Source organism: Cebus imitator, unplaced genomic scaffold, assembly GCF_001604975.1.
Source record: "Cebus imitator isolate Cc_AM_T3 unplaced genomic scaffold, Cebus_imitator-1.0 Scaffold46, whole genome shotgun sequence".
Lineage (NCBI taxonomy): Eukaryota > Metazoa > Chordata > Mammalia > Primates > Cebidae > Cebus > Cebus imitator.
The window spans coordinates 4,896,097-4,908,378 of record NW_016107361.1 but is presented as its reverse complement, the minus strand read 5'-3'; the positions used below and the strand labels follow the sequence as shown (position 1 = coordinate 4,908,378).

The following is a 12,282-nucleotide window of genomic DNA, read 5'->3' as shown; positions in this document are numbered from 1 at the left end:
GGTGGGGTGAAACAGTCACTGTGTTGCTACCAGTACGGGTCTGACCCAGTGCAGCTCCAGAAGCCAGCATAGCACTGAGTCATGCCCAAGGCCTGCTGTAATCACCGACTCCTGCCTATGTTTGCTCAAGGCCCTAGAGCTTTCTAATCAACAGGTAGAGAAGCCAGCCAGGCTTGTGTCCTTTCCTCAAGGGTGATGAGTTTCTGCGGGCTCCAGGTGGGTCCAGAGATGCCATCTGTTAGCCAGGGAGTGGAGTCAAAACCTTAGAAATCTACTTGGTGCCCTGTTCTACCATGGCCAAACTGGCACTCAAGCCACGAGACAAAGTCTTTCCTGCTTTTCCCTCTCCTTTCCACAGATAGAAGGGCCTCTCTCCCTGGCCACCATCACCACAGGCCCACAGGAAGTACTGCCAGGCTACTGCTCATGTTGACATAAGGGCCAAGTTTTCTTCAGTCAGACTGTGGTGAATCCTGCCAGGCCTGGGACTTACCCGGCAGGGCAGTAGGCTCTTATCTGGCCCAGAGCAGGTCTAGAAGTAACATCCAAGAGGCAAGGTCTGGAATTGGGCTGTGAGAATGTGCCTGATACTCTACCCAACTGTGTTCAAGCTGGTACCTAATGTGTAAGACAAAGTACCCTTTACCTTTCTCTTCATTTTTCTTACCATAACCACTGCAGCTGGGAATGTGTTAGGTTTCACCTGAGGTTAGCATGTCTGAGTCTGACCCAGGGCCCACAGTGTACTACCTGGGTATCACTGCTGGTTATTCAGGGATCAGAGACTCTTAAGTCAGCAGGTGCTGAAGCCTACCAGGACTTGGTCCTGTCTTTTAAGGCAACAGGCTTTTTTTGGGCCTAGGTTATGTTTAGAAATGTCATTCAGGAGGTAGGGCCTGTAATGGAGGCCTAATAACTCTGCCAGTGCCCTGTACTACTGTGGCTGAGCTGGTACCCAAGAGGCAAGACAACATTCTCTTTATTGTTTGTCTCCTCTCCTCAGGCAGAAGGATGGAGTCACTTTGGTTGCTGCAAGCTATGCTGGCTGGGGTGCAGAAGGGGTGTTGCAAGCCCTCCTGTAGCCTCCCTCTCTCATGTCTATCTAGGTTGCTGAAACTCAAGTTCTGTTTGCTGGTATGGGCAATTCCCCTCTGGCTATGGCTGGTCTAAATGCTCCCTTCCTGGGTGGGCATTGGCTGAGTTCATCCTGGTTTTGCTTTCTGCTGTGACAGGGCAGCAGTGAGTTTATTGCAGAGTCCCACAGTCACGGTGCCCTCTCTCCTCCAAGCATACTCTGTGCACCATGTGACCACTCCCAGGGAATGGGAGAGGACTGGTCTTGATGATTCAAGACTGTGTTTTCTACCCTTTTTAGTACCTCTTTCAGCGATAGGAAGCTAAACCTTGTACTCTGATTTCTCAGCTTTTTTCTGGTTCTTATGAAGGTGATTTTTGTGTGTGTAAATAGTTGTTAAATTAGGTGTTCCTGCAGGCAGGGGGGTGGGGGGCACAATTGGTGGAGGCTTTTAGTCATTTATTTTAATAGTGTTTTTGTTGCATTACATAGGATTTTCTACATATAAGATGATATCATTTGCAAGTTAAGATAGTTTTACTTTATTCTTTCCAATCTGAATGCCCCTTTTATTTCATTTATTTCATTGTAATGGCTAAGACCTTGGTGTAATGTTGAAGCCAACAATAGAGTGGACCTCCTCATCTTGTTTCTGATCTTTGGAAGAAAGTATTCTGTTGTGATTTTTTGTACCCCAAAGAAGAATCTATCATAACTATTTTTTTTGAAGACAAATTTCCTTTTTATTTAAGAGTTTTTCTCTTCTGTTTGCATACACAGATATGTGCTGATTAGAAGGCCCGCTTGTGCAGTGTGGAGGATAACCAGTGCCTTACAAAAATGGGGTTTGGGAGTGACCTGAAGAATTCACATGAAGCAGTGTTAAAATTGCAAGACTGGGAATTACGGTTACTGGAAACAGTAAAGAAATTTATGGCCCTGAGAATAAAAAGTGACAAAGAATATGCATCTACTTTACAGAACCTTTGTAATCAAGTTGATAAGGAAAGTACTATCCAAATGAATTATGTCAGCAACATGTCCAAGGTAAGAAGCATAATTTCATCATTTGTTATTTATAGCATCAGAGTTGTCCTTACAATGCAGTAGATCATAGTATTGAATGAGCATACTCAAGTCAGCATTCTAAAGCAGTGATTCCACAATTTTATAGACTATGAGAGTCTCACGGAGAAGTGTTTAAGAATTATAAAGTTTGAGGTGGTCGGGCATGTTGGCTTACATCTGTAATCCTAGCACTTTGGAAGGCTGAGGCGGGAATGTCACTTTAGCCCAGGAGTTTGAAACCAGCCTGGGAAACGTGGTGAAATCTTGTCTCTACAAAAAATGCAAAAATTAGCTGGGCATGGTAACATATGCCTGAAGTCTTAGCTATTTGGGAGGTTGAGGTGGGAGGATTGCTCGATCCTGTTAGATCAAGGCTTCAGTGAGCCGTGGGTGACAGAGTGAGACCCTGTCTCAAAAACCAAACCAAAACAAAAAATTGGCAGCTGTATCTCTCTGATATTCTGACTTAATTGGTCAGGTTTGAGAACCATTGTTACAAATTTTGATTTATTAACTCTTTTGGTTTTGGGTCATTTGAACCCTGCTATTTTTCCCTTTTGCACAAACTTTAGTTATAAACCACCCACTCCCTGAATTCTTCTGGGAGTGTTGTGAATCATATGGAATATTTTAGCGTGTAGCTGTTATTTGCCATCATTTCAGTACAAAAATACTAGGATATTGTCGAGTTAGTCACTTTTAAAACATCTATTGGATGAATAATGTATTTTTTAACCCAAGATTATTCTGCCATATAAAAATAAGGGCCAGAATTGTACTGTTAATTGTTCTTTGAAAACATTGAAGAAGAAACATTAAACTCTAATAGTTCTTGGATTCCTGCTTTGTTACTTCCAATGTCTTAATTTAATATCATATTTCACTATATTTATTCTAAGTTAAAAATAAATCTTTTTTACTTTAGAATATTAAATTAATTTTCTTTCACTTTTGGGTCTTAGGATTTGAGTAAATTTTAGAGGAAAACTCTGTTACCCGTGGAGAATGCATATATAGTGTTTGATCAAGTAAGGATTTGTGATTTTGTTAAAAGCCCACTTGACTGGGCCAGGTGGCTCACACCTATAATCCCAGCACTTTTGGAGGCCTAGGTGGGTGGATCACTTGAGGTCAGGAGTTCAAAACCAGCCTGGCCAACGTGGTGAAATCCCGCCTCTACTAAAAATACAAAAATTAGCCAGGCATGGTGGCACACACCTGTAATCCCAATTACTCGGAAAGCTGAGGCAGGAGAATTGCTTGAACCCAGAAGGCAGAGGTTGAAGTGAGCCAAGATTGTACCACTGCAGTCCAGCCTAGGTGACAGAGCGAGAATCAACCTAAAAACAAACAAAAAAAGGGGTCACTAATGTTCATATCTTTAACTTCCTTTCTGGGCCAATCTCTAGTCTGAAGGTAGAGCTGGCAGAGATGGCCACAGAAAATACAAGACACCATTTAAATTTGCATGCAGTATTTAGGACAGACATACATTAAAAATTATTTGTTATTTATCTGAAATTTGAATATAACTGGGTATCTTTTATTTTATTTGTCTCATTATCTGTGGGTATAAGCCTGCCATTATGTTAATGGGAATAGATAGGGAAAGTACTTTTGATGTTTTAAGAGTCACATTTTATTCAGTCTTCTTGTTTTTGGTAAGCTGCTTGGTGTCTCTGATTCCAAAGGCTTTCTGCTTCATTTATCCCTCTTTTCTTTTTTTTTGAGATGCAGTCTCATTCTCTCACCCAGGCTGGAGTACAGTGGTGCAATCTTGGCTCACTGCAACCTCCACCCCTGGATTCAGGTGATTCTTGTATCTCAGTCTCTCAAGTAGCAGGGTACCACTATACCTGGCTAATTTTTGTATTTTTAGTACAGGCGGGGTTTCACCATGTTGGCTAGGCTGGTCCTGAACTCCTAACCTCAAATGATCTACGTGCCTCGGCCTCCCAAAGTGCTGGTATTACAGGTGTGAGCCACCGTGCCTGGCCTACCAACAGGAATTTTTGATGAGAAAAAGATAAAAAAAAAATTGTTATAATGCATTCAGAAGCAAAAGTGATATTTTTTCCAAGTTACAGAATGAACTGATCCACAATATGAAATAGTTTTTTAAAAAATGTAAAATAATAGTTGGATACAATGGCAGGTGCCTGTAGTCCCAGCTACTTGGAAGGCTGAGGGGAGGATTGTTTAAGGCTAAGAGTGAGCCACTGCACCTGGTCTCCTGCTTCTTACGTAGACTTTGAATCAATCCCTCTGTTTTAGCATGCTGTTCTCTTCCTCCATTTGTTCCAGCTGTCTCCAGTTCCTGAGCTTTACTGGAGTCATCTGACCTCATAAATCTTGACCTCCCTTTTGGAGGACACTTATGTTTTCACTTCTCCTCATGTGCTAATTAGTTACCACTTACTTGCTTTTCATTTTCTTACTTTCTGTTGACATGTCTTATTTAGCATTGTCTCATAGTTTCTATTTTCTTTGTTGTTACTAATTTATACATTAAATTACAGTTGAACAATGTGTGGGAACTCACAGAAAATCAAGGAGTGTGTTAGCTTTTCCTCCTTTTTTTTTTTTTTTTTTTTTTTGGATCTTGCTCTGGCATCGAGACTGGAGTGCAGTAGTGTAGTCATGGCTCATTGCAGCCTTCACCTCCCAGGCTCAAGCAATCCTTCCACCTTTGCCTTCTGAGGAGCTGGGACTATAGGCATATGCCACCATGTCTGGCTAATTTTATTTTTTGCTTTGTAGAAACGGGATCTTAGTATGTTGCCCAGGCTGATCTTGAACTTCTGGGGTTAAGAAATCCTCCTGCCTTGGCCTCCCAAGGCTCTGGAATTACAGGCGTGAGCCACTGTGCCAAGCCATTATTTCCTCTTAACACAGAAAAATTATCATTTATTCTAACTATAAGTAAAGTCAAATTTATAATTTTTTAAAGAGGATGTGCTTCTGTTATATCTTAAAAAATCTTTGCCTGACACAAAGTAAAAGTTTGCCTATGTTGTCATCTGGAAATTACATCGTATTAAGTTTTGTGTTTAGGTCTATAATTTATTTTTGGTTAATTTTTGTATATATGGCAAGCTATGGATTGAAGTTTATTTATTTATTTTTTGCTTCTGGATATCCATTTGTTCTAACACCATTTGTTGAAAATACTAAATGTTCTCCATTGAATTGCCTTGGATCTTTGTTTAAAATCAGTTTACCATAATGTGAGTCTATTTCTGTATTCTTTATTCTGTTCCATTCAGATTTTTGTCTATCATGACACCAGTAACACATTTGATTATAAGTAATAATATCAAAGTCAAGTAGTATATAGTAGTCATCCCTTATTTATGGAGGATGTGTTCTAAGATCTCCAGTAGATGCCTGAAGGTGTGAATAGTACTGCACATCCATTGTCGTCAATCAGAATATGTTTCTGTTCATGCTTTCCATCCACAAATTTAATTCCTTTTCCATCTTAACTAAGAACTGATTGCACACTATGCATATAACTTTTGCAGTTTGAAGTATAACATCAAAAATTCAAAGGCACAGATTTCCTTTTTTTCTTCACAGTTGCATGGATAGAAGATTCATTGTTACCATAGCCCTTAGCAACCTCAGCATGTTTTTTTCTTAAGTTGAGAACTTTTCATCCCTTTAAGGAGACACTTTCTGACTTTTTGGCCTATCCAAATTACCGGCATCACTATCCTTGCAGTTTGGCACCATTATTAAGTTAAATAAAGGTTCCTCAAACACAAGCACTGCTATAGCAAGACAGTTGATCTGAGAACTGAGAGGGTAACTAGGTGAGTAATGTGCAAGTAGCATATACAGCATGGATACACGAGACAAAAGGGTGATTCATGTCCTGGGCAGGACAGAGTGGGAAGGCTAGATATTTCATCATACTACTCAGAGTGGTGTCACCTTAAAACTTAGGAATTGTTTATTTCTGGAATTTTCCCTTACTAGACTATGTGCAATCAAAACTGCAGGAAGCAAAACAACAGATTAAGGGGTACTACTGAAGTGTTTTTTTTTTTCAAAATTATTTTGGCTTTTCTAAATCCTGTGCAACTCCTTATGTATTTTAGAAGCACCTTACCAATTTTTATTTTTTTAAAAAGGCTGCTAGGATTTTGCTTGGAATTATATTGAATGTATAGATAAATTTGGGGAAAATCTATATAACAGTATTTATTGGGTCTTTCAACGAGTAAAAATGGTATACATTTAAAATTTTTAAAAAATAATTCAACTTTTATTTTAGATTCTGGGAGTACACATACAGGTTTGTTACCTGGGGATACTTTACCAAAGTAGTGAGCATAATACCCAATAGTTAGTTTTCAACCATTTCCCCTATTCTTCCCACTCTCCTCTAGTATTCTGCAGTGCCCATTGTTTCCATCTTTATATCTTTGTATACCCAATGTTTAGCTGCCACTTATAAGTGAGAACATCTAGTATTTGTTTTTTTGTTCCTGTGTTAATTTGCTTAGTATAATGGCCTCCAGCTGCATTCATGTTGCTGCAAAGGGCATGATTTCATTCTTTTTTTGAGCATGTAGTATTCTATGGTGTATATGTACTGCATTTTCTTTATCTAATCCACCATCGATAGGCACTGAGGTTGATTCCATGTCTTTGCAACTGTGAATAGTGCTATGATGAACATACAAATGTAGGTGCCTGTTTGGTAGAACTATTTATTTTCTTTTGGCTATATATCCACTAATGGGACTGCTAGGTCTAATGGTAGTTCTGTTTTAATTTCTTTGAGAAATCTCTAAACTGCTTTCTCTAGTGGCTGAACAAATTTACATTTCCACCAACAGTGTATAAGTGTTCCCGTCTCTCCACAACATCATGAGCATGTGTTATTTTTTTGCACTTTTTAGTAATAGCCATTCTTACTGGTATGAGATGGTATCTCATTGTGATCTTGATTTGCATTTATCTGATTATTAGTGATGTTGAGCATTTTATCATGTATTTGTTGACCACTTGTATGTCTTCCTTTGAGAAGTATCTGTTAATGTCCTATGCCCACTTAAAAATTTTTTTTTCTTCATGATTTAAGTTCTGTATAGAACATTAGTCCTTTGTTGGATGAATGGTTTATGATTATTTTCTCCCATTCTATAGGTTGTCTGTTTACTATATTGATAGTTACTTTTGTTGTATAGAAACTCTTTAGCTTGATTAAGTCCCATTTGTCAATTTTCATTTTTGTTGCAATTGCTTTTGATAATTTAGTTATAAATATATTTCTTCCTAAAGCTGATACCCAGGATGGTGTTTCCTAGGTTTTCTTTTAGAATTCTTATAGTTTGAGGATTTAAATCTTTAATCCATTCTGATTTAATTTTTGTACATGGTGAAGGGTAGGGGACAAGTTTTATTCTTCTGCATAAAGCTAGTCAACTATCCCAGCACCATTTATTGAATGGGGAGTCCTTTCCCTTTTGCTTATTTTTGATCAAAGATCAGATGGCTGTACGTGTGCAGTTTTTTTATTTCTGTGTTTTCTTATCTGTTCCATTGGTCTATGGGTCTGTTTTTATACCACTACCATGCTGTTTTGGTTATTGTAGCTTTATAGTATAGTTTGAACTTGTGTAATGTCAAGCCACTGGCTTTGTTCTTTTTACTTAGGACTGCTTTGGCTATTTGGGCTACTTTTTGGTTGCATATGAATTTTAGAATAGTTTTTCCCAGTTCTGTGAAAAATAACATTGTAGTTTGATAGGAATAGTGTTGACTCTGCAGATTGCTTTGGGCAGTATGGGCATTTAGTGATATTGATTCTTTCAGTCCATGAGCACAAAATGTTTTTCCATTTGTTTGTGTCATCTATGATTTCTTTTCAGCAGTGTATTTATTTTAGTTCTCCTTGTAGGGGTGTTTTACTTTCTTGGTTAAATGTATCTCTAAGTGTTTTATTTTATTTTATTTTTGTAGCTATTGTAAATGGCATTTCATTCTTGATTTGGCTATAAGCTTGAATGTTGTTGGTGTATAGAAATGATACTGATTTTTCTAATTGATTTTATATCCTGATTCTTTACTGAAGACATTTATCAGTTTCTGGAGCCTTTTGGTGCAGTCCTTAGTGTTTTGTAGGTATAGACACCTATCATTTATGAAGAGAGATAGTTTGACTTATTTTCCTATTTGGGTGCCTTTTTTTTTTTTTTTTTTTTTTTTTTTTTTTTTTTTTTTTTTTTTTTTTTTTTTTTTTTTTTTTTTTTTTTTTTTTTTCTATTTTTTTTTTTTTTTTTTTTTTCTCTTCTCTGATTGTTCTGGCTAGGACTTCTAGTACTATATTGAAGTGGTGAGTGTGGCCATTCTTGTATTGTTCCAGTTCTCAAGGGGAATAGTTCAAGCATATGCCTTTTGTATGATGTGGGCTGTGTGTTTGTCATAAATGGCTCTTGCTATTTTAAGTTATGTTCCTTCCATGCCTAGTTTATTGAGGATTTTTATCATGAAGTGATGATGGATTTTATCAAAAGCTTTTTCTGCATCAACTGAGATTATATGGTTTTGCTTCTAATTGTGTTCATGTGGCAAATTACAGTTATTGATTTATATATATTGAACTAGCCTTGTATCACAGGAATGAAGCCTATTGGATCATGGTGAATTAATTTTTTGATGTGCTGCTTGATTCAGTTTGCTATTAATAGTAATTCATTGGGGATTTTTGTGTTTGTATTCATCATGGATATTGACCTGTAGTTTCCTGCTTTTGTTGTGTCTTTGCCAAGTTTTGGTGTCAGTGCGATACTGGCTTTTTAGAATGAATTAGGTAGAATTCCCTCCTACTTGATTTTTGGAATAGTTTCTGTAGAATTGGTACTGCCTCTTCTTTGTACATCTAATAGAATTTGGCTGTAAATCCATTTAGTTTTTTTTTTTTTTTTTAAATTTTTATTTAGTTGGTAGGTTTTTAATTACTGATTCAATTTGGAACTGGATGTTGGTCTTTTCAGGGTTTCAGTTTCTTCCTTGATATGGTTTGGCTGTGTCCTCACCCAGATCTCATCTTGAATTGTAACTCCCATAATTCCCACGTATTGTGGGAGGTGATTGAATTATGGGATTGGGTCTCTCCTGCACTGATCTTGTGATAGTGAATGAGTCTCACAAGATCTGATGGTTTTAAAAAAGGGAATTTTCCTGCACAAGGTCTCTTTTGCCTGTCACCATTCACATAAGATGTGATTTGCTCCTCCTTCTGCCATGTTTGTGAGGCCTCCTCAGCCATGTGGAACTGTAAGTCCAGTTAACCTCTTTCTTTTGTAAATTGGCCAGTCTCAGGTATCAGCAGCATGAAAACAGATTAATAAAGTAAATTGGTACCAGTAGAGTGGGACATTGCTGAAAAGATACCTGAAAATGTGGTAGTGACACATTTTCACTACCAGGCAGAACTGGGTTACAGGCAGAGGTTGGAACAATTTGGATGGCTCAGAAGAAGACAGGAAAATTGGGAAAGTTTGGAACTTCCTAGAGACTTGTTGAATCGCTTTGACAAAAATACTGATAGTGATATGAACAGTAAGGTCCAGGCTCAGATGGAGATGAGGAGCTTGTTGCGAAGTGGAGCAAAGGTGACTCTTGTTATGTTTCAACAAAGAGACTGGTGGAATTTTGCCGCTGCCCTAGAGATTTATGGAAATTTGAACTTGAGAGAGATGACTTTGGGTATCTGGCGGAAGAAATTTCTAAGCAGCAGAGCATTCAAAAGGTGACTTGGGTGCTGTTAAAAGCATTCAGTTTCATAAGAGAATCAGAGGATAAAAGTTTGCAGCTTGACAATGTGATAGAAAAGAAAATCCCATTTTCTGAGAGAAATTCAAGAAATCTGCATAAATGAGGAGTTGAATATTAGCCACCATGACAATGGGGAAAATGTCCTGAGGGTATGTCATGTGTCTTCATGGCAGCCCCTTACATCACAGGCCTGGAGGTGTAGGAAGAAAACATGGTATTGTGGGCTAGGCCAGGGTCCCTGTGCTGTGTGCATTCTAAGGACTTGGTGCCCTGTGTCTCAGCTGCTCCAGCCATGACTAAAAAGGGCTAAGGTACAGCTCAGGCTGTGGCTTCAGAGGGTGCAAGCTCCGTGCCTTGGTAGCTTCCACGTGGTGATGTGCCTGTCAGTGCACAAAAGTCAAGAATTGAGGTTTGGGAATCTCTTCCTAGATTTCAGAGGATGTATGGAAATGGCTGGATGTCTAGGCAGAAATTTGCTGCAAGGGCGAGGTGTGGGGCTCTCATGGAGAACCTCTGCTAGGGCAGTGTGGAAGGGAAATGTGGGGTCAGAGCCCTCACGTAGAGTCCCTACTGGGCATTGCCTAGTGAAACGGTGAGAAGAGGGACACCATCCTCCAGACCTCAGAATGGTAGATGCACTGACAGCTTGCACTGTGCTCCTGGAACAGCTGCAAACACTCAGCACCAGCCCTTGAAAGCAGCTGGGAGTGCAAAGCAACAAGGGCAGAGCTACCCAAGACCATGGGTGAACCCACCTCTTGCATCAGCATGACCCAGATGCGAGACATGGGGTCAAAGGAGATCATTTTAGAGCTTTGAGATTTGACTGGCCCACTGGATTTCAGGTTTGCATGGGCCCTGTAGCTTCTTTGTTTTGGCCAATGTCTCCCTTTTGAAATGGCTGTATTTACCTAATGCTTGTACCCCCATTGTATCTAGGAAGTAACCAACTTGCTTTTGATTTTACAGGCTCATAGGCAGAAGGGACTTGCCTTGTTTCAGATGAGACATTGGACTGTGGACTTTTGAGTTAATGCTGACATGAGTTAAGACTTTGGGGGACTGTTGGGAAGGCATGATTGGTTTTGAAATGTGAGGACATGAGATTTGGGAGGGGCCCAAGGTGGAATGATATGGTTTAGCTGTGTCCCAACTCAAATCTCATATTGAATTCTAACTCCCACAATTTCCATGTGTTGTGGGAGGAACCCAGTGGGAGGTGACTGAATTATGGGGCAGGTCTTTCCTGTGCTGCTCTCGTGATGTTGAATGAGTCTCATGAGATCTGATGGTTTTAAAAATGGGAATTTTCCCGTGCAAGCTCTCTTTTTGCTTGCCACCATCCACATAAGATGTGATCTGCTCCCCCTTGCCTTCCACCATGTTTGTGAGGCCTCCCCAAGCAACGTGGAATTGTAAGTTCAGTAAAACCTCTTTTCTTTGTAAATTGGCCTGTCTTGGGTATGTCTTTATCAGCTGTGTGAAAACAGACTAATACATTCCTGATTTAATCTTGGGAAGTTGTGTGTTTCCAGGAATTTGTCCATTTCCTATAAATTTTCCAGTTTGTTTGCATAGAGGTGTTCATAATAGTCTCTGAGGATCTTCCATATTTCTGTGGCTCAGTTGGAATGTCACTTTTGTGATTTCTTATTGTGCTTATTTTGCATCTTCTATCTTTTTCTGTTAGGCTAGCTAGTGATCTATCAACCTTGTTTGTCCTTTCAAAGAACCAAGTTTTTGTTTTGTTGTTTCTTTGTGTGGATGATTGGGCATCAGTTTAATTCAGTTCTTCTTTAGTTTTAGTTACTTCTTTTTTTGCTCTCTTTAGGGTTAGTTTGTTCTTATTTTTCTTGATCTTCTAGGTATAGTGTTGGATTTTAAATTTGAGATCTTTCTTTATTTGGTGTGGTGTTTAGTGCTATAAACTTTTCTCTGATCACTGCTTTTGCTCCATCCCAGAGATTCTGGTATGCTGTTTCTCTGTTTTCATTTATTTCAAATAATTTTTGATTTCTGCCCTGATTTCATTGTTTACCCTCAAGTCATTCTGGAGCAAGTTGTTTAATTTCCTTGTAATTGTGTGGTTTTGAGAGATCTTCTTGGTATTGATTTCTACTTTTATTTCACTGTGTCCAAGAGTGTTGTTGGAATTATTTAGATTTTTTTTTTTTTTTTAAATTGGGACTTGTTTTATGACCAAGCATGTGGTTGATATTTGATTATGTTCCATGTCAGATGAGAATAATGTGTATTCTGTGTATGATACATGGAGTATTTTTTGGATTTGTATTACATCTAGTTGGTCAAGTGTTGAATTTAAGGTTAGAATTTCTTTGTTAGTTTTC

At 38.7% G+C, this 12,282-nt stretch overlaps 1 protein-coding gene across 9 annotated transcripts in view; it reads left to right on the top strand.

Moving 5' to 3' along the window:
* The window catches only part of FER (FER tyrosine kinase), a 485,340-nt gene that overhangs the window by 54,581 nt on the left and 418,477 nt on the right, over positions 1-12,282 (top strand). For 7 of the 9 annotated variants that reach the window (XR_001824818.2, XM_017527225.2, XM_037737991.1 and 4 more), the window contains one exon: positions 1,856-2,122. The exons of 1 other annotated variant lie outside the window; for it this stretch is intronic. Coding sequence is in view for 7 of the 8 variants with exons in the window: in XM_017527225.2 (XP_017382714.1) it covers positions 1,916-2,122 (207 nt within the window). In the remaining variant the exon portion in view is untranslated. The remainder of the gene's footprint in view (positions 1-1,855; positions 2,123-12,282) is intronic. One more of the 9 variants, XM_037737990.1, reaches the window with a different exon arrangement.